Raw genomic sequence first — 23,745 nt, forward strand, 5'->3', positions numbered from 1 at the left:
CTAGTTAATTTTTGCGGGAAACATGAGGCATTTCAGTCTTTCATCATTCACGCAGACTATTTTATCTCCTATTATTTTCTACACTTTTTAAAATGTTTATTTATATTTAAAAATTTTAAGAAACTATAGATATATTTTTATTTTATAAGTACCAAAGTTTCTAATTTTTTTGAAAGTTTAACCATTGTTAATTAAATATATCGAGACAGAGAAATAAAATCTCTGGACATCCTTTACAACAGACAGGGAGGTATTACCTCAGTATAAATCGAACAAATGTTGGAGAGATGCTGGTACCCGGTCCTTTGCTTTCAGTTCCAAACAGCTAGTTTAACTAAACCTATGCAGGCGCCTTACCTTAATGTAGAACTTGAAAAACAAGATTCTATAAAACAAAACATTTAATTATAAATTCAATATAGATTAATGAAAATTTCCTCTTCATTACAGATGTATTCAGAAACACTAGTTAAACATTATACTTTAAACAAGACTCCATCACTTGTCTCGCGTTTGCTCCATTCATGACAGTATTTATTAATTTGACCAACAACAGGCCATCCCTTGATTTCAACAAAATCCATATTCTACACCACCAAACCATCCGCCCACCTTTTTCATAGTTACCCTAGAATTACACACGTGCCCTTCGTAACAAAGGCTCAGATAACTCTTCCAATGACTGAGATAACTGCACGGTGGTTTCCTGAGATGAACTGCCCTCGATTGCTCTGGTCATCCCTGTTAACTGCCTGTCTGGTTCACTCCTATCCAAATAGGCCAGTGTTTCCCAAGCTTTTTCCCTGACGAACACTTCACACATTCGGAGCATTTATCGGAACACTTCACACTTTCGGAGTATTTATCGGAACACTTTGCTTATTTTTTAATTAGCATTTGTTTTCAAGTAAAAAACTTTTTTAAAAGTCTCTCTATGACCGTTTTCAGTCGCGAAGCGACCATGGATCATCTCAATGAAATGGGATAAACGCCTAGGCATTAGCTGTGGTCGGAGCGATGTCACCCACACATCAGTTCCTCCTTCTCCACGCAGCTGATGTATCCAAAGGAACGGCAGTGCCGATACAGTTTGGGGTCGGCGGCTTCGCAGATTCTGCCAGGGTGTAGGGCTCGGTGCTGCAAAAATATATATACGATATATATAATGATATGTGATATATATATATATTGATTTATGACTTTCAAAGTATTGTCTCAGTCCTTGTAGAGCATGACTTCTTGATTTTGGACACGATATTACTTTTTAAAATTCTGTCTGTGATGAAATCTAGTCTTCAAATATTAAAGATACCTTTAATTTTGTTATGGTGGGGAAAGCCACTACCCCTTATATTCTGATGACAATAATTTTTTTTATTTTTATTTAATGGCTTTGTTGTTACTAATGTGGTGTACACTTTAGAGCAGTGATGCCCAAAATACGGCCCGCGGGCCGACGTGGTTCTATCCGGCCCGCCGAAACGTCGGCACAATATGAAGAAAATCCAGTGTCCAAAAAAAAAAATTAAAAAATATCTTTCCCTACGTAGAGTAAATTCATTGGTATCGATACTAAGCCAACATATTTGTTTTATATAGAAAGAGTAGCTCCCTTTAAAAAACATAACATTAAACAGCTTTAGGAAATCAAACAAATAAATAAATAAGGTGGCATTCAGAGCTTGAGACGCCATTGTTAGATTACACCTAGAGTGGAAGATGGATGAGAATATTGACCTCAAATGAGAAGAAAATGAGTCGGCTGCATGTCTATTTTCTGTTGCCGCTGACGAGTCTACCAACATATCTGATACCGCTCAAAATGTTGGTATTTATTCGCGATAAAAACAACAGTTTTAAAATCAGAAAAGAAGTAGTTACTTGGAGCATGGATGGGATCGCCAGATGCAAAAATTATGACAAAAAAAGTTTCAACCATTACAGAGAATCTTTTTCCTTTGGAGAAATGAGTGGGAGTGACTACTGATGGTACAAAAATTATGGTTGACAGCAATAGTTTTAGAGGTCAATCGAACCGAGCCTCTGTGGTTTCGTTAAATTATTCACCAACAAAATCTACGGACCATGTGATGATGATCTTGTTAAGATTGAACAATATTCTTCGTTTCTAAAATACATCATTTGCCAATTGGTCAATTGCCCAGACAGAGCTACAATTGAGACTGATAGACTTACAAACTAGACATCCTTACTTGATAATTTCAAGTGATGCAGACTATTGATTTCTAATCCATCTTTCTTGGATACACTTTTCGAAATCTCTGCAACAAGTGTTATGGATGATCACAATAATTGACTTACTGACTTAACCCTGCGCACTCCCAGGGGAGCCAAGGACCGCAATACCTATCCTCCGAACTCGGTTCTGTGCAGTTTTCTTCATCTGCTCCTAATACAAGCGCGTATTAGTGAGACAAACTTTTTCAGTGATGAATCGTGTGATACCAATGCTACGTAATCGTATCGTCTCTTAGACGAACATTTAGAATTCTAGATTCAGTTCTTCGGCTTGGCGTCTCAACTATGCAGCCGGATATTTAAAAGTAGTTTAGAATAAACTTCTCATGAATTAATGTAAATACTAGATTCACGGGTTTCTCATAAAAATTGGTTTATTGTATAATTCAATTTTTTCCCCTTTTTCTTCATGTGGCCCGCGATTCGAGTGTCGAATATTAAAATGGCCCGCCGTCAGAGTGAGGTTGAGCATCACTGCTTTAGAGAATATCCGTTGGAGAATTCGTGGAGCCACGTAGGTATTTGAAATACACAGTCGAAACCAGAGCGGATACCCAAATAACGTCACGAGTACCACGAGTGAACTTATTCATACAACACTGAATCCCCGATAAGCAGGAATAGCTTTTATTCCAATTGATTATTTTTAGAACATTTTTACAATGTCCGTTTACAGTTACACCAGTCTGTATCTAATGGAAATCAATTCGATTCACAAGATATAATTATCGCAGTAGAATGTTAAATAGCTAATAATGCCCAGCAGTGGCCTATATATTTTGCCACAATTATTAATAAGAGCTGTCCTCTTCTGAGGCTTCAACTTTATGGATTACTTCTTCTCTGTGCATATTGACCATATATAAAAAATATAGCTACCCGTCACTGCTGAAGACCTGCCATATCATTAAAAAATTCGTCAGTGAGCACATTCCAAAGTCAAACATCATAAGTCTACCATCATAAGTATACCATAATAAGACTATCACCATAAGTCTACCATCACAAGTCTACATCAGTCTGCCATCACAAGTCTACATCAGTCTACCATCATAAGTCTACCATCATTGCTGATGTACGGAACAAATGATTTCCGTAGCGATCTCTTCTTGTCTTAAATGAATGGAAGTCGCCCATACAAAGTATTTACTACTAATAATATTATACAAATAAGCTTAGAATGTATTACCTAACTAAAATATCTACAATGATTTTATTTTTAGGTGCCTCTCTGCTTGTGGCACCCCCCATCCCTTTTCTCCCCATCTGACTACGCCTCTTTTTAATGTGTTCAAGTGTTTATTATGAAAAGATCATTAGCAAAATCCCTAAACTTAGAAACACTTTAGGACAGAAGAAAAAATGTAATACTCAGAAAGACAAAAAGATAGACGCACATTTCCTATTCCATACGCTGGAACAAATTCGTACAAGTTCTCCTTCTTCCCTAGTGCCATTAGAGAGTGGAATGGGTTGCCTGAATCAGCCAGGTAAACCGACTTAGCAGAGTTTAAGTCATTGATTAACATGCATGACTAGATCGACACATGAAATGCGTAGGACGTAACTATCTTCTTATTTGAAGTAACGTCTGCGATATATCGGAAAAGAGAAGAGAAGATTAATGATATATATAATTTCCAATGGAGACATTTTCCAAGAAAAAGTATAAGTTATGTAGTCAAGGTAATTCCCGATATCGATTTAAGTTTATTTTTGTCTTTGATTTTTTTTGTCTAGGGGAGATAAGACGTACGTTTCAGATGTGTAAGGTATATAAGATCTTCCCCTAACACCTCAACACAGATTCAATAAACAAGCAGTCACGTGTTCGTGTTGATATATTTCATTGTTATCACAGGACCACTATACGTGAAAGAAATAAAACACAACAACACGTTTTTAAACATAGATAACCAACGGGCTTTCGTTATTTTGAGCTATTATAAGCCATAGTGTTCTTCATATTTGTGATTTAAGGGACATTTTATGATAATTATTAATTCGTTTCGTGTTATGTGCTCAGGTAACGAATAGTTCACCAATTTTGTTTCTAAGTAAGTACAAGGACGTTGTGTAGCCAATACAATGATCTAAAGTGTGTACGACTTACGTGCGTATATTTAATACACCATTAGGCCATTTTATGAGTGTAAAATTGAAAAAAAAAAGGTAATAAGAATTTGAATAATAGATGGTAGTACATCTAAGACAAACAATGCACTGGATACTAGGGACAGGAATCCTCGAAAACAATCAAGAACAAAAACACACGTTCAAATGCGATGCACAACTAGACACCAAGTAGACTAAATACTATTCTATGTTTCATTTCAAAGTAATAGTTTACCAAAGTTTCAATTGTTTTTCTAACTTATTCTCTCCTAACTAACGATACCAACGTTGATGCCACTAGAATGTGGTAAATAATTACGGAGAGAAAGAGTTAATGAAAGGTATTTTCTAGATAAAAAAACAAAAACAAATCAAAACATTCATGTTATGATAATGTAAAAATGCCCCCTTAGAGCTAGGCATTAAAATACCAGTTTCTAATTAATATTAATATATGTTAAATTTTATTTTGCAGTTTGTGTATTATTTAATTATTTCAAGTGAAACGTTGGTGTCAGATTGTCAGCGATGTCACAATTTTATTTCTTAATTTTGACTTTGACAATAATTTGTGCACTTAACCTGACAGGTAAGAAGTTACAGTTTAAAAAAAGATTTATATTTATTTTGAAAACATAAAAGATATTTTCGATATATTCGTTTTAACGGTTCATCATCGTAATCAAAACATGGAAGGCTCTGAGAGTCAGTATTCTGCAAGGCTTTGGGCACTGAGGGTTTTGGAATAAAGGGCTATGGGCACTTGCGGCAGGGCCTGCCTTAGGCATAGGCAAACTAGGCAGCCTCGATTAATGGGGCCTCGTTCAGGACTCAAAACAATTTTATAGAAAAGAAATAGCGACATTGCCCAATGTTATCGTTGGAGTACACTAGCCTGACAAGGTTTTAAATAAGTTGCGTAATTTTATATTTTCGCTGATTAATGTTTATTTTCTATTTCGTTTGGGGCACCAATTTCATTTTGCCCAAGGCAGGCCTGCTTGCGGTAGCTGATACAGGGATGTGGGCATTCAAGGTGTGGGAATACAAGGCGGGCTGCGGACACCTGTGGTTGTGGAATACAAGGGTAGTCTAGCTCTGACACAGAAACAAGCATTCAATGGACCTCATTCACCAATCGTAAACAAACAACATTTAGCCACGTGATAATATTGATAAAACAATGAAAATTACGTATCACGTGACAGCCTTTATGGATTGCTTAATTTGTATAGAAGATATAGAGAACCACGTGGCAAAATGTTGTTTGTTTACGATTGGTGAATGAGGTCCATTGTTTAGAATTACTCTACCAGAAGGACAATCTAAAAATAGCTAATCAATCAATACTTTTAATACAGGCTGATAGAATTGAATGTTCAATAGCAAGATAGCAAGATAGGTTAGTACGAATTCCCGAGTCTATAAATAGAAAATACGTCATGAAATGAAAAAAAACCTCGACAAAGTCTTTTTTTTTAAATGTGTATTATTATAAGCTATTTCATTGGCTGAACAATGATAGATTAACCTTGCAGGGAAACATAACGGCTACACACTGATATATAAATAATCCTAACCCGAACACTAGATTTACAATCGTATTTTTTCTTCTTGTTTAGTGGGAACCATTGCACTATTTTCTAGTCATTATAAAAACAACCAGCTAAACATACATGATAAACAAATCTATAATAAAATAGTAGTGCACTTGAAGACCATATGGATTACATATTTATGCACAGAAATGACTGAGTTTTTACAATTTGGTCAAAACGAATTAGTAATATATTTCACCTCCCCCCCCCACCCCAATAAATTTGGTGTTCCTCATAGTTTTGTATGTTTTTCTTATGTTAATTGTTTTAAATACAATTATCTAATATATATTAGATATATAATTTTAAGTAAGGAGTATGTATGTGTGTATGTCCCGAATAAAAATCAAAACCATTTGACCAATCTTGATAAAACTTGGCATACATTTTCCTTAGATCATTGCAGAGACCGCAGTGTGTGTTTAATGACCCACGGTGGGTCCTAAAAATAGACACAAAATAACATAATTGTATCTTTATTAAAGAAGTCAAACTTTTTAACAAATCGGGTAAACCCTTTTTGAAAATATTTTTTTCATGGATATGAATATGTTGGCAGAACGGGTAAACCCACTTTCACACTCTACTTTTAGTTTCGTGGCAAAATAAAAAATGTGAAGGGAACATTCTGTAAGTTCAACATAGATCTGAATTCAAACCAGTAGTTCAGTAATACCAAAGCTAAGTCCCGCAGGCCGCGGGTCATATCCAGCTAGTGTTATAGAAATAAACATAAAATTGTGCTTGCTGTTTCCGATGTCCAGGCACACGCAGCCAAAGTGTAAAGTTTTACGACAATGGTGAAGACACAGACGAATGTATGGAAACACTTAGAGCAGGCACTGACGGAATGGTACTGAGGGGTGTAGCACACTTACCGAAACAACCCAACTGGACGAGCTACATCATCTTCGACCAGAAATCTGAGGCCGCTGGTGACTTCAAATTGGTAAGAAATATTCTTGAGCCTCAATGCTGCCTGCTGGGTAGACCTAGTTCACCGCGACAGGGAGTTGGCCCCGATACCGAGCTTGGCTGAAAGAGATAGATGTGTGTGCGTGTGTGTGTGTGTTATGGAGTGTGTGTTTCTATGATGATGATGGGAAAAAGTTAGCTATTGGTTTTGAATGATGCAAGAAAAGAGGCAGTGTCGTCAGTGGTCTTAGTTAGGGGAGACGGCTCCGGAACGAAAGGCTGAAAAGACGTGTTATTGTAGTGAGTTAGATTTTGTTTAAAATACCATTTTATATTTTTACTAAAGTCTAATATATTTATTTCATTTCATCACAAGGTGATTATATCTATATTTTAATAAAAGTTATATCTAGTTTTTTTTCACAAAGAAGGAATTCAATATATTGAAATATTACAAGTTAAGATATTATACGTCTGCTGCGGTTTAGTTGTACATTAGTCCCTTAGTACCGTGAGTCAACGTCCATAACAGGAGGGGGGATCAGTACTGAGGGGGCGTGACTTTCTATGCACGAGAACAGTGAAACTATCACAACACTGCCACCTTCTGGAACACGCTGCAGGGTAGTCTCAGCAAAAAAAAAAGCAATATGCAATGAATATCAGCCTCTTAGTTCAAACAAAAAGTTGTTTACCACTAGAGTAAATGTCTCTAGCTATTGGCGCTTGTTCTTAATCTTGAAATGCCCCCCCCCCCTTATTCTTGGCATATCTGGCGATGGCACCTCTCTACCGTCTCATTATTCCTTATGATTGTTTGTCGAGATCAATGGGTGATACGGAGTTGTGTTAAAACTTGACCAAAAAAAAAAACAACTACACTATTTTGATCGTGTGATATTTATACATTTAACAAATCTGCGATGGGCAGAAAACATTAAGGTATGGACAGACCTGTCAATGAAAGATACTCTAATTCTGGCAAAAGAGAGAGAGGAAATGAGATAGAATGTCGACAGATCATATATGGTGCCCCCAAAACTTAAAAAGATTAAAAGGCAGTTGATGGGGGAGATACAAACAGACTGACATATTAACATAAACAGACTAACATATTAACATAAACAGACTAACATATTAACATAAAATAAATAGTCAAAAAGTTATTTTTCAGACATGGAAATATATAGGGCAGGCTACATAACGCGGAAGGCTGAGCAGTTAAGCGCTTCGCCTCCGAACCTCGGGTCCCAAGTTCGAATCCTGGTGAAGACTGGGACTTTAAATTTCGTCAACTTTGGGCACCCAGCTTTAGTGTGTACCTGGCATTAGTTGGGGAAAAATAAAGGCGGTTTGTCGTTGTCCTGGCTACATGACACCCTCGTTAACTATGTATCACAGGCGCAGAAGACTTTTACATCATTCGCCCTATAGACCGTAAGGTCCGAAAGGATAACTTTACATAAAACATATCTGTTTCTCTGGTCGACAGTGTTATGTAGCCTTCACTTTTTCTTTCATTCACCAACCTTTTAGAGAAAGGTTAACTCAGAAACATTCTGAAGAGACCCGAGGCTCAAACTAACATCTTATACCGGGATATGAACTTCATACCCCTGGGTATGATAGTCAAGTAATTTACATCTTAGCCATCTTGACCCCTTCATGAAATACATGAAATACATGAAATACATTAAATACATGAAATACATGAAATACATACTACTTGTTCTCAATATGTTCTGCACATTTGTTTCAGCTCTGTCTTGTAGATACCAAGTCTCAGTGTGAGAACACTTCTGTCTCAGACATTTGCTACTGTCAGCCAACTGAAACTGTCGACACTTATCAATTTGTTGTCAATCTCAGCGCCGTGACAACTGAATACAGTGGGCTTATCAGGGCTTATCTTATGATGAAAAACTCTACCACAGTTTCTAACCAGATCTCATTGTCTTCTTGGCGAGGTAATCATCATATTATTTTATTTTTTAGCGAACACAAATAGAGACGTCAAGCAAACTGGTTACCTTTTTTTTTTCAACACGAAATATATGAATTTAATATTTCGATTCGGTACTTTTTTTTAAATGTTGCTATCATATACCTAAATAAATCTAGACTGGCCGATGAAAGAGTTTTATGAAACGAAAATTTGTGACTTGCAATTTTGTGTACTTTATTATACAGCATTTATAAGCAGTATAAAAGTTAAGTATTCATATCTATTTCAGCCACACACCTATATTTATTGTAAATAAGGAGGCAGTGTAGTTTTGTTTAATCTCTAAGAATGAAGATCATGCAATTTTTCATAATTCGGAAATCCGAATACAATAGATATACATGTTTTCAAGTTACATGAAGTTACTTCCTTCGGCCAGTCTATATGTATTTATGTCTATGATGCTATGTAAAGTAAATTTAATGTAATCTCAATAATCGTGGATTCTCCAGTCTAGCTCGGATCATAAGCGGCAGGCTGTCACCTTAGAAATCGGTTAAATATCTCTATAAGTGTATAATCGAAGTTTTAAGAGATAGCGTTTACCAGGCATATGTATATATATATATATATATATATATATATCTTGCAATTATTCATTGTCGCTAGCAAAACTTAAATCGATTGCAAGGTAAATGACCAATTAATCAATTAGTTAGTGGTAATTAATTATTTTTGTTTGGTGTAGAAAAGGTAAATGTAACTTACAGTATTGAGATATTTATGACTGTAAATATGCAGTTATTCTACTTTTTTTAAAAAAAGAATTTTACTAATATTTTGCGTGTACACATGCTGAGTATAGTAATTAGCTAAAAACTAGATTTGTGCATGGCCACGATATTTGTAATAGGATTTTTTTTTCCTTTAAGATTTTTTTCAATTCTTCCAACAGAAAGTAATTCTCCCGTTAAAACAAGCTTGACCATCAATGACGAGCCGATAGGGGACAATTGCATGGCAACAATACACAATAAAAAGCTCAAAATCGAGGCAAGTTGTGCAGGTATGAGGGGCCCTTGCTGGCTGGAGCTGAGCACGGGTCACAACACCATGCCCGCAGTTGGCGACAAGCATATTACTTTAGAACACAGTGTTGAAGCTGACACTAATGTCACTGTGGTACTCAGGCGTTCACTCTGCAACAAAGAGAATTTTCACGAAATGTATAGATGCCAAATAAGTAAGTCATGACACTTTGAAGATAATTTGTTTAGAATTGAATTGAAAATACGAATCATTGTTCATCATTGGCCTCTTTCAGTGGTAGAACGACTATGGTTCATCTCCTACGTGAGATAAAAGCCTGGGCATTGTTTCTGGTCGGAACGTTGCCCCCCCCCCCCCATAGCAGATGTGACCAAAGGAACGGAATATCCGATACAGTTTTGGATCAGTAGCACGGTGTGCCGCAATCTGCCTAAGGGTCACCAGCTCCTGATTTTTCCTCAGGGTTGTCTCCCAAAGCCTTTCCCGCGTTTGGGTATAGCCGCAAGGCAGAGGAGGTTTGGATTCAGAGTTTTCCTTCTCCTAGATGGTGTTGCCAACCAAGGCTAACGAGCCCCTCCTGCCCGAAGCTTACTGGTATTGAATTGAAAATACGAATAAACAAGCTTTAATGAGTGAAACTTAGTAGAATTTGGGCGTTATGTTTCCATGAGGGCAAAGGCGCTACTGTTGTATAATAACATAAGAAGGTTTGGATAAACGGAAATTATTGATAATATTACATGTTCATTTCAAGAAGTCACTTTTACTTTGGACAGATGATGTATTATAGGTCATCTGTTTCTGTGACCTTCGGTTAACGAGGGTGTCATGCACATCGACAAGCCGCCTTTACTTTTACCCAACTAATTTCAGGTACCCGAAATTATAAATCCCAGTCTTCACCAGGATTCAAACCCCGGACCCTGGTTTGGAAGCCAAGCGCTTTACCGCTCAACCACCATTGTTGCTATTTACTTAGGATAACTCGACTAGTATTTTTAGATACAAAATTGGATAAAGTAAATTTGGTTTTAAAGTTTTGAATAACATTGTCATTTAAAAGTTACTATAACTGAACTGCATTAAAAGTGGTGTTGTTTTTTATTCCAGCGATATTTTATATACATACTTTCAAAAGGTGATTACCTCAAGAGAAAGATTTTGTTTTATAATCATATTTTAAGGAAATAAGTATTATTGTAGGGTACACTATTTTAAATAATGGTTTCCCCTTCACCTAGTCTTGAGTCTGTTGAACCGTTGGTGTACCAGAGGATTTCAAGACTGCTATGGGCATAGGTTAGAGGCGCGGTGGCTGAGCGGTAAAGCGCTTGGCTTCCGAACCGGGGACCGAGGTTCGAATCTTGGTGAAGACTGGAATTTTTAATTTCGGAATCTTCGGCGCCTCTGAGTCCACCCAGCTCTAATGGGTACCTGACATTAGTTGGGGAAGGTAAAGGCGGTTGGTCGTTGTGCTGGCCACATGACACCCTCGTTAACCGTAGGCCACAGAAACAGAAATCATCTGCCCTATAGACCACTGGGTCTGAAAGGGGAACTTTATTTATGGGTATTGGATTATACTATAGTATACGATAAAATGGTATACTTTAATTTATCACCATAATCTAAACTTTAATATGTGGTAAGGGCCAAAACATAAGATTCAGGATCTCAATATTAAAAAAATGTACAATTATTCATGAAAAAAATATGCATATCTGGTTCACAATTTCTATTAAAATATCATGTTAGAACTTATATTTGTTTTAGTAGAAATAGATATTATTATAATAATAAATGCTATTTTTCTTATTTTTTCCCACAGCTTTGGTGACCTCCCTTGAAGTACAGGAAGCAAGCAGTAACATTCTGTTAATCAGTGTAGTAGCTGGAATAGCCTCTGCAGTTGTGTTAGTATTAGTCACTGTGTAAGTATCATGTTTATTTAAACAGGCCTCTAACTTTACAATAGCTATATTGTACATCGAAGCTCTTTTATCTTAAGTACATGTTTTGTTTGTTTTACATGTTTCGGATGTCCCTTCAGAGTTGAAGATAGTTTACTTCCTAGTCCAAACCTCCCGACGGGGGATGGGAGCGGGCAGGATTTGAACCCTTGACCGTCGATAAATCCGAACGACAGTCCAGCGCGCAAACCGCACGACCAGGCAGCCATCCATACATATCAAGACATATTCAATTTTTAATATCTAAATTCTGTTTCTTGTTTCTATATTTAAAAAAAAATATTCAGAAAACTAAAACGCAATCTATGAAACACATATAAATATTATTTTTTTGAGTCGATTATAATTCAGGCAGAGGAGATATGGTAAAAAGATATATGGTCATTTGACAAGAGAAGTAACTGTTGAAATTTTTGACTATACCAAATGGAGGTTATTGTTCTTAAACGTGTACGAGTGCAAAAATATGGCTGGAGGGAGAGGTTGCCACTGTAATTGCTTTAAAGATCAACTCAGGCGCCATTTTGCGTTTACTGGCATAGATTTACGCCTAATGCAGCTGGGTCATTTAGTCCTTTTGAAATGATAATATTGCTATCTAGGTGTCAAGGTCTAACTGCTAGTATTCTTCTCTTATTTAACATCGATTGCCATTTAGTTTTTATATTATAATGTATGTACGTTGGGGGAACACAAACATTTTAATTTAATCATGTAGCTTTCATAAGCACTAGTGTTTCAAATATATATCTTATATATTTGAGATATCTCTATTTGATATTGTATTTTACAGCGTTATTGTCTTTTGGAGAAGGAAACACGTACAGGTATATCATTTATTTTATTCTTATTTTAGAACATTGTAAAACATTAATGACATTTTAAATAGTTTGAATAAAATGCAAAGATGTAAACGGTCTCACATCCGTTCCACTATGCTAATAATAGCAGTCATATGGACCGTAATTATAATTAAGTAGTAGCACATTTCACTCTTTGTGACATTGCAATTTGTGGAGCAGATGATGTCAAGGCCATCCGTTTCTTTGGCCAACGGTTAAAGATCTGGTTGTCATGTTTACAGCACAATGACCAACCGCCTTTACCCAAAATCGTTAGAGCCGATTTTGCTTTTTTTTCTAATCCGCCACTAGACTTAATAGCAGCGTATTCTTTCTTTTTTCTTGGAAAGTATCTTTCAATACTAGTTAGTGCGACTTCTAACCACTGCTTTAAATTGTGTCCCTCGTAATATTCCTTGTAGAAAGAAACAGTGTTAAATTTTTATTATTACTCATGACCCGCGCTGTGTAATTAAATTAGTCTAAAATCAAAAACTGTTTCAACATATTGTTTTATAATTGGTAAACACTTGATCGACTAAAATAACATACTTTTATTATTTTACCTTTTATCTTTCAAGAAGAAAAAACTCAGGACCGAATCAAATGAAAGAGTGAGAGATTTGTGCGAGGAAGAGGTAAAGTGATATAAACGTTACTAGTGCTACAGTATCACAAACATTGCTACATCGTAGAAAATCAATGGCTAATATTGCTACTGTATAACAGTATAGCCAAGTTATTGTTTTTAAATTATTATTTTCTAATATATATATATATATATATTTATATTTATTTCCTCTTTAACTTTCAGAGCAAGACTTTTACAAAGAAGTCCAATTTACCAACTGTCCCAAACATGGAAAAATCAGTGAGTTGTCTACGAATTTATTATGGCATATAGTCTTTAGTTTTATACTGATACGATGATGTAGGTAAATGATAATATAGATTTATTGACAAGAATACCTTACAAATAATCCATGTTCTGATGGAGTATGGCGTAGACAGTACAGAGGAACCACTTACCTTTCAACATCCGCACCGGGTCGGACACTTACCCCGAATGAGGGACGACCTCATGCTAAAGGCGATATTCCTGGGCGATCTAAAGCGTCTAAAGATAGTTCGGCGTATTAGAGGTGCTGTAAATATCAACTCGAGTGACGTTTTTCCCTCACTGGAATAGAGAAAAGTAGCTGGTAGCAGATGGCCTCTGAAAGAGATAGTTCTCGCGTAGGCCGCGGGACACACACATAAAGCCCAATGAAAAGTCATTATATAAGAAAGGCGCAGAAGATGTAAAGAAAACTTAAATAGACCTCTGATGGACAACAGATTTGTCTGCATCAGATTTGTAAAATTATGCAAGTCGCAACTGGGTTACCGTGGTCATTCAATTATATTTATGTAGTCTTTCGTTGTATCATAGACTTTTATTTGGCTCTATGGCTGCTTAGCCATATCATGATTTAATCATATTCTCTATATTTCTATAGTCGTATGAACATATAGTCATGAAATATTAAAGCCATATGATCATAAAGCAGTCACATAGTTATACTGCATATTAATATGTACAAATATGAAGTTCAAAATATGCTACAATTATTTTCGAAGGATGACGATACGACAGAATTACTGACCCCAGATGCTAGAAGTACACAAGGCAATAATAAAGTGGAAACTGAAGATCAGAGTCCGACAGAGACATCCTTACATTTTGTATATCCGGTAATTGTTTCCTGTTTGATTTATTATCTTAAAACATCAACAAATCTACTGTTTCAGAAGTGGTGTCAAAGACATTGATAGAAGACATTGATAGAAGACATTGATAGAAGACATTGATAGAAGACATTGATAGAAGACATTGATAGAAGACATTGATTGATAGAAGACATAGATAGAAGACATTGATAGAAGACATTGATAGAAGACATTGATAGAAGACATTGATAGAAGACATTGATAAAAGACATTGATTGATAGAAGACATAGATAGAAGACATTGATAGAAGACATAGATAGAAGACATTGATAGAAGACATTGATAAAAGAGATTGATTAATAGAAGACATAGATAGAAGACATTGATAGAAGACATAGATAGAAGACATTGATTGAAGACATTGATAGAAGACATTGATTGATAGAAGACATAGATAGAAGACATTGATTGATAGAAGACATAGATAGAAGACATTGATAGAAGACATAGATAGAAGACATTGATTGAAGACATTGATAGAAGACATTGATTGATAGAAGACATAGATAGAAGACATTGATTGATAGAAGACATAGATAGAAGACATTGATTGATAGAAGACATTGATTGATAGAAGACATAGATAGAAGACATAGATAGAAGACATTGATTGATAGAAGACATAGATAGAAGACATTGATAGAAGACATTGATAGAAGACAGTGATAGAAGACATTGATAGAAGACATTGATAAAAGACATTGATTGATAGAAGACATAGATAGAAGACATTAATAGAAGACATAGATAGAAGACATTGATAGAAGACATAGATAGAAGACATTGATAGAAGACATTGATTGATAGAAGACATTGATAGAAGACATTGATAGAAGACATTGATAGAAGACATTGATAGAAGACATTGATAGAAGACATTGATAGAAGACATTGATTGATAGAAGACATTGATAGAAGACATTGATAGAAGACATTGATAGAAGACATTGATAGAAGACATTGATAGAAGACATTGATAGAAGACATTGATAGAAGTCATTGATAGAAGACATTGATAGAAGACATTGCTAAAAGTATAAACAATCTTCACCTTTTTTAAATATTAAACACATTTTAATATTATTGCAATCGGAGTTTTTCTTACATGGCCGAAAAGCTCAGCTAGCATTATGGTGTCTCCTGTGTCCAAAATGAAGGGATTGTTGATAAGCTATACATTTGTTTTAATGCGTTCTTATTTATGTGCACATGTTAGCACTACACAATCAAGTTTATTAAGGTCTTCTACATTGACTTATATACACTACTCTAGAGTCTAGACTGGACATATAGATAGGTTTGTGGATCAATCAATCGCGGATAAGAATTTGTTTCCGGTTTCCAGTCTAGATATAATATATAAGTCTATGGTCTTCTACTAATAATTTAGTTGGCATTTTTTAAAAGTTCAATTCTGCGTCTTTGACATTGGTTAATTATAGCGAAAATCTCAAATAATATAAAGAACTTACCGACCGCTAATTTCTATGCGTCACGTTTTTTTTCAAGAATGGATTACAATTACACTTAGCCTATGCATTTTTTTACCCAAATTATTTTTATTGCTTAGTGTATGTCTCTTATCACTATCAGAAGCGATGCATTTAATGCCGCCGTCTAAATGTTGCGCTTACACATTTCTTACATATTATATTAGCCTTCTGTTTTTAAGAAACTTTACTTTTGAGTAAACATAAGAGTTATGGGTTTAGAAATTAATAAAACCTTATGGCTAATATTGCTACCAGATTATGTAATAACACTGTGTTTTTTTACCTACATCAAAGCTGATACTGCTACACAATACATTTTATGTCTTAATATTTGTTTATACTTTTATATTCAGAAAAAGACCGGTAAACGAAGTCCCAACCTCCGAAAGGATCCTGAAGTAATGAAAGAAAAGGTGAGTGGTCTACTAAATTAAACGTCAGGGCCGGATTTAAGGCAAGGCAGGAGGGCTACTTCTCCGGGGTATCCACAAAAAAAGGGGCCTCCACATAAGAGATAAAAATATTTGCGAATTTGGACCGGTCAGAAACGTGTTGTTTTTTTTACCATTTTTCTCATTTTTACTACTTTAGATCTTACGGTGGTCTGGTTAAGAAGTGTCCGCTTGTAGTGAACTCCTAACATGTAAATGTAGATCTGGATTTATAGCACTCAGGGGCCTTACCCGCCACAAACATATTAATTTAACGTTGTGTAATTAAAATATGCATAATAAATATTTTTTGAAATGGAAAATGAGATTACATTGATAAACACTCTGTTTCTTTTTTGTAGTGAAATATACGATGCTTTAAGATGTAACTATTACTATTCATTAGTGGATATTTATATAACCTTTCAAAATAAAAAAAGTTTTTTTGCCGCGACAAAAATTCTGTAGAGTTGATTGTGAGTATTTAAATTCGGCCCTGTAAAAGTTACATAGTAATTCATTGTAATTGTTAAGTGGTATTACAGCTGTAGATTGTTGTATGTAATTATAGATATGAAAAAACTCTAAAGTCAATCTTTGCATCTAGGCTGATTATATGACTTCCCTGCTTACTCCTCCTGATGCTTTCGAAAGCCCAGAAGATCACAATACACGTGAAATTGAAGAACAGAAATGTATAGATGCAGGTTCTTCGACACCGGTAATTATGTAAACAATAAACTCTAATATTTAAATCAAAAGAAATATTTTCTCTGATGATAATAATTATTCTACATATTTTCTGTTAGATTGAGGCTAAGTCTTCGTTACAAGTTACTGGTTGTGAAGGTGCACAAAAACAGTATGCAGCTGAAGAACAGACACCTACAGAATCATACTCGGTAATTCTTAGTTACCTTTTGTTTAAAAAAATATCTTACAAATAAATAACTATGCATTAACAATAAAAGACTAAGTAATTATAATCAATATAACTTCAAAGAAATGTTAAACTAATGAGACTTCAATGACTATAGAATAATAAAGGGAGGTGTGTACATGTCAAGGAACTGACAAGTCAATGCTTAGACGTTAAGATGGCTTCATCCAATGGTTTCACCGTACCTCATTTCAGATAATTGAAGCTTAAACCACAGGCTCAACAATTAAACATCCGTTTCTACATTATCTTAGATATTAACTTTGGTGTGAAAATTTTTTAAAGAGGAAAAACGGATAGATCAAGACTTCAATTCGTGGGAAATAAAAGAGGCTACATGATTAGCTCTTAGCATGGCTTGAAGTACCACCAGTGGTAAGCGTGCCACAAAAGCACTGACTTATCATAGAATTTTATGTACGGTCGGTACCCCTTTTTGCCATAGTCGACTAACTGATATTATTGAACAATCTTTAATAATTATGGTACATAGAAATTTGTTTAAATCTGCAATAATAATATTAATAATATTAATAATAATAATAATAAAGTTTCCCTTACAGGCCTTGCCAGATGATGTTAAGGTCATCTGTTTCCTTGGCTAACGGTTAACAAAAAGGGTGCTATGTTGCCTATATTTTCCCCAACTAAAGGCAGGTACCCATTAGAATTGGGTGGAATCAAGGTCGCCCTAAAAATCCCGAAATTCAAAAGCCCAGTCTTCATCGAGATTGGAACCCAGGACCACATATTCGGAAGCCGAGCGCTTAACCACTCAGCCACCGCGCCCCCAAAATAACAATAATACTTTACTGGGATAGGCCTATTTGACCCACAAAACGGTAGATTTTAATCGCCCTGATCTGCTGCTCATCGATAAAAAAGAAAAAGCCGCTACCATTATTGACATAGCCGTACCACAGTCTCATAATTTAAAAAAAAAAAAAAACTGAGCTGGAAAAACAGCGAAAATATGGGAACCTAGACTTGGAAATTAAGCGTTTATGGAAATTATCTAAAACAACAATATACCCCATTGTCATATCAACCGAGGGGATAATTACAACTGACCTCACAGATACCTTCAATGCCCTTGGCATTCCTAGGAACATTCTCGTTGCCTGTCAGAGGGCGGTACTTCTGCAGACCTGCCACATCACCAGAAAATTCCTCAGTGGAAACTGATAAAGGAACTACGATGAATTTTGTTTCTCTTTAAAGAAACTCGACCCTGGCAGCGCCAGTTAATGAATACTCGTTTGTTTCTAACATAATAATAAATTACATATAGATTAGGATAATAAGATAACATTTGTTATTTTATGTATCCATTTCTTTTAACAGGATACTTACTATAACAATGCAGAAAATGATCCGGTAAATTTTTCGGTAAGCAAACCCTTTCATGTTAATTTACATGACCGTCTAAAAAAATATATCTTATAGTATCAGAATTGTCATATAATTCTATATATACAGTATGTTGTCGCAATAAGCTTCAGAAAGAAATATCTGATCTCTTTTCATGGCTGCTGTTAATAAATTAATTAATTTGTAGGCCTCTAATTATAATTTGAATACTTCAGAAGCCACCAAAAGAACTCAAAGAAAAGTTCCAGCCTGTTGTCAAGGACATTGAAAGCTTTTCAGCCTTCACTCTGAAAAAAGGTTTGTTCATCTCTTTTGACGATCTTGGTTGTGTTTTTGTTAAATAATAAAAACCTATCATTACCACAGACATTAAAAAACCCAAATATGGCAAAGGATTACTCAAGCATAGAACTACAAACACTTAATACGAATTATTGACTCATTTGGTTCCGTAAGGTTGTCATTGCCAGATGTGATTATGAAAAGAAGCAGGCCACTAACTATAAAATGCTTCCAATAGCTTGCGTCTCAAATGGCCTCCTAGCCATTTAGTGTAGCTTAAATACAGGGTCCGGTGGAACCGTTATCATTAACAGGAAAACGGGCAAAGGCGAGTAACTGGCGAAAAACCAGTAAGCTTCGGGCAGGATAGTCTCGTTATCTTTGGATGGTTACCAACCTAGGAGAAGGAAAACACTGAATTCAAATCTGTGTTGCTATGCACATATACCCTAAAAGGGAAAAGGCTTCAGGAGTTAACCCTGAGAAAAAATAAATTAAAGCCTGCCACCCTTAGGCAGATTGAAGCACACAGCGCTACACCCTAGCAGAGCTTGCGACGCCGCTGATCCTTAACTGTATCATCCCTTGCTGTTCATTTGGACAGATCAACTGCATAGAGAGGGGGGAATAGCTGTCTTGTTGACATTGTTCCTACCATACGTAGTGCCCAGGCATTCATCTTATCTCCATGAGTTGATCTCTGGTCGTTTCGTAACTGAATGAGGCCATAGGTATGTTCCCGCTATTTACAGACGCTAGTCTTTAAAGAAAATGCCAAGTTAGTGCCAAAAACAAAAAAAAAATTGTGTCCATTCTTTCTATCTATAAAACAATCAAAAGACCAGTAGTTATGTATGCAAGTGAAACCTGGACACTGACAAAAACAGAAAATCTGTTAAATACTTGGGAAAGAAAAAAATCCTCAGAAAATTTATGGTGCCATACATGAGTAAGCCGGATGGAGGATTCGCACCAGCCAAGAAATATACAAACATGGTGACAAAAATAAAAAGGAACAGATTACGTTGGGGGCAGGTCACTTTGAAGAATGTCAGAGAACAGAGGAGCAAAGACTGTTCGCCTGCAAAAAAAACAGAATGCAAGCTTCCCAATGGAAGACCACGAGCACGTTGGCTTGATGACGTAGAGGCAGATCTACAACAGCTCAAAGTCCGGGCATGGAGACGTAAAGCGCAGGATAGATCCGAATGGAAAGATGTGCCCACAGCAGGCCAGGGCACCTCCACGTAGTGTCACTGGGATGTGGTTGGATTCTTTCTTTCTTCTATTTACGGTCGTGTGGTTAGCGCTCTGACTGACGTTCCGATAGTTCGGGTTTGAACCCATTCCATTGCCATCCCCTGCCCCCTTGCAGCATTTGGACTATGACGTAAAATTCTTTTGTAGTAACGTCGAAAACTAGCTCATTTGACACCCTCCCCCCCCCCCCTCCTCTACCGATATAGACATCTTGAAATTACCCTGAGTCCACCCAACTTAAATGGGTACCTGACATTCGTTAGGAGAAAGTAAAGGAGGTTGGTCGTTGTGCTGGCCACATGAGACTCTCGTTATGCTCGGCCTTAGAAACAAATAACCTTTACATCATCTGCCCTTTAGATCGTAAAATCTGAATATATAATATATTAATTTGTATTTTGCTTTGATGTGCTTTTGTAAAATTCGTGTTTATTTTAACTCTTTTTATTTCAAAATTTATTAAGAATAAATCACTATTGAAATATGTTTCCTTTCAGGCAATCAAAATAAAACTAGAGATATGGAAGTCTGATTGCAAACTTACAATGTATTAGAATATTCTTCAATGGTGCTCAAGCTAACGCATTCGGATAACAATACTAATTGAAATATAGTTACTTACGCTATTGCCTGGATTACCGCTCGTTTGTTTCCCAGAGTAACAATTATTGTTGGACTTTTTCATCACATAGTTTATGTGCGTTTATACTTTTTCTAGGCACTGAACATTTTATGGACAAAATGTCTGAAAATTTCATAGTGGCAATAGTGTAAATGTACTTGCTAATTTCAGACTCATGATTTTTGTCAAACTGTTCTGTCCGCTAGAATGCTGAAAACCTTTTGATATATATTTTTTTTTATATTGACTGACGTACATACCGTGTATATTTGTAAAATGTTGACCATTGACAGACAGTTTATTTTAAATGTGTTGTGATTACTAAAAATATTGATGTTGACATTGTTGACAATAAAAGGAAATTAGTTGTACAAAGATTTTTATGGCAATAATCAAGACAATTATTTTTAAAATCTGTGAACATTGTTAGAGTAGATTCTTCTAACGTTATACGTTTATGCCCTGCCAAGAAAGGTGCTGGGACGTCAATGGACGTCAAAGTCGTTCTAATCTATTTGCAGCTTAAAGAGGGCAATCCTTCCCTGTTTGGCTTTTATAGTGACCAGACGCTGCATCTCTTTCAGACTTTTCTCAGATCCCGATGTATTCATCGTAGATCCATGAGCCCTCCTTATGGCTCTATCCAGTGCTTGTTGAACCGGGCTCTTGGTGTCGGTCTTGAAGATCTTCGTGTCATGTGTGTGTGTCTGTGTGGGTTTCGGTGGCTAAGTAGTTGAGCGCTTGGCTACCGAACATGAGCTTCATGGTTTGAATCTCGGTGAAGACTAATTTTGAATTTCGGGATTTTTAGGGCGCATTTGGGTTCACACAAACTAATGGGTACTTGAATTTTAAGTGAAAGTAAAGCCGGTTTGTCGTTGTGCTGGCCACATGATACCCTGCTCGTAAACTGTTGGGCGAAGAAACAGAAGACCTTAACTTCATCTGCCCTATATATGGCAAGGTCTGAAAGGGGAACTACAACTACTCCTGACATGTTTACATGCTCTAGTGTATCTGAGGGGTGGACGACCTCAGCAGTTCCCTTGCCCTGAATTAGACCTTTATATATTAAAGATGCCATGTAACTCTATAAGAAATGCTTCATAAGCATTTATACAAGACTCCTCGTTATTACATTTATATTTGTATAAAATTATACGCTACTTCTGAACGAATAAACAAGACATACTTTGGTACGGATAAATGTTGTGATAATAGTTTGTTTGTATTTCAATATGTAAATGGCAATTATAATATTTTTCATCATAATCAAAAATGGTCTTAATTATATAAACGTAACTAATGTGTTTTCATTGCTCAATATGATGTGATTATTTATCTATTTCATTTTGAATTAAAATGTATGTTTAATATATAAGTATGTAACTGCCAAGAAAAAGAAGATATTAGCGCCATTATACGGAAGTAACATGTTCAATTACTCAATTATGCATATTTTTTTTTTCAGATAAAATAATTGACATATCATTTTTTTTAAATTTTAATAATGATGTGTATTTAATTTTACATTGCCAAAAACACATAAAACAAAACCATAAGTATTATGTCTTCAGAACAATTAAGGTTAACATTGTTTAGAAATTGTTCAAACTTGACAATAATTAGGTTGTACGGTGTGCCGTGTTGTAGACATATATACGTACATGAACGAAGTTCTTGATATTACGATTCTTTTTTGGTTGAAGCACAACTGAATAAATATATTTAATTCAATAAAAAAATTAAATCGGAACGATTGTTATTTGTTATACATCAAATATGTCAATACATTTGTAGGTACATGTTTTCATAGAGGGTTTTAAAAATGTGTCCATTACTTGAATTCCTGTTGGTGAGATTATCTGCCCTGATACGAATAACAAAGCACTTTGAAGTATATATTAGTCTGACAAATACATGTTTTGCAACATTAATGCAGACAAGGCCGTTGCCCCGGAAGGGCTTTTTACAAAACTTTTATCAACTCACTCTGTCTGTCTGTAATGTCTGTATTGATTTGTACACGTTATTTCTACGGCACCCAATCTCGGATCAAGCAAAAATTTTGCACAGCTATCTCTTCTACCTGACAAGAATCAATAAAAAAAAAAATTACCAATTAGTTAATTAATTATTTGTAATTAATTATTTTGTTAGGTATCTTGAACAAGGGAAAGAAATTATACTTGACACTGAAATGGTAGTATAAGCTGACTTTGCCCTTTTATAGGTCGTCGCTTAAAATACAGACAATAGATCTTCTATTTTCATATGCACCTCAATAGCAGAGTGGTTATTACGTCGGATTGAGGAGTAGTTTCCCCCCCCCCTTTTTTTTTTATAAATGCTTTTAAAAAACTATTTGAGTACAATGCAACCAGATATACCGTTTTTTTATTTCCCCCATAGTCCCAACTGGTCAAGACAAGTGAATAGGATCATAGCGTATTGACAAAGCCAAAAGCATGAAACAGCGATAAACAAAAACCATTTGGTAAAAATAAAAATTCGCACAGATTTATTGTTGTTGGTCTAGGGCCTATACACAAGACCAGTCACTTTGTAAGAACCTGAAGACCTGCCTAGCTTTCATACTGTATCCGCTGAAATAAAATTTAATCTAAAATCTAAGCTTATAGATATTACACTCAATAAACAAATGCCAAAAATATTAAATAGGTTAAAGAAGAAAATATAAAACTATTATGGAAACGCAATCACTCAATTAACACTTACCTAGAGATCAACACTAACCAGCAGGTTAACATTAACTTGGAGATCAACACTTACCTAGAGATCAACACTAACTAATAGGTTTACATTAACTTGGAGATCAACACTTACCTAGAGATCAACACTAACTAATAGGTTTACATTA

The 23,745-nt window shown here is 35.5% G+C and overlaps 1 protein-coding gene across 4 annotated transcripts; it reads left to right on the forward strand.

Moving 5' to 3' along the window:
• The first annotated feature begins 3,996 nt into the window (after positions 1 to 3,996).
• Positions 3,997 to 22,620, forward strand: LOC106051704 (uncharacterized). Of its 4 annotated transcripts, none has more exons than XM_056010506.1 (16): positions 3,997 to 4,316; positions 4,850 to 4,963; positions 6,737 to 6,921; positions 8,647 to 8,854; positions 9,788 to 10,075; positions 11,711 to 11,813; positions 12,646 to 12,679; positions 13,276 to 13,332; positions 13,509 to 13,565; positions 14,315 to 14,428; positions 16,312 to 16,371; positions 16,997 to 17,110; positions 17,199 to 17,291; positions 18,674 to 18,718; positions 18,916 to 18,997; positions 20,740 to 22,620. In XM_056010506.1, exons 2-16 carry the CDS (start codon positions 4,903 to 4,905, stop codon positions 20,772 to 20,774), a joined length of 1,536 nt encoding a protein of 511 aa, XP_055866481.1. In that variant the 5' UTR covers positions 3,997 to 4,316; positions 4,850 to 4,902; the 3' UTR covers positions 20,775 to 22,620. The 4 variants fall into 4 exon arrangements, with proteins under 4 accessions (XP_055866481.1, XP_055866484.1, XP_055866482.1 ...); XM_056010509.1 differs by having other exon boundaries at positions 13,279 to 13,332; XM_056010507.1 differs by having other exon boundaries at positions 3,997 to 4,285.
• The last annotated feature ends 1,125 nt before the right edge of the window (positions 22,621 to 23,745 follow it).

The sequence above is a fragment of the Biomphalaria glabrata genome, chromosome 14, assembly GCF_947242115.1.
Source record: "Biomphalaria glabrata chromosome 14, xgBioGlab47.1, whole genome shotgun sequence".
NCBI classification, from domain to species: Eukaryota; Metazoa; Mollusca; class Gastropoda; family Planorbidae; genus Biomphalaria; species Biomphalaria glabrata.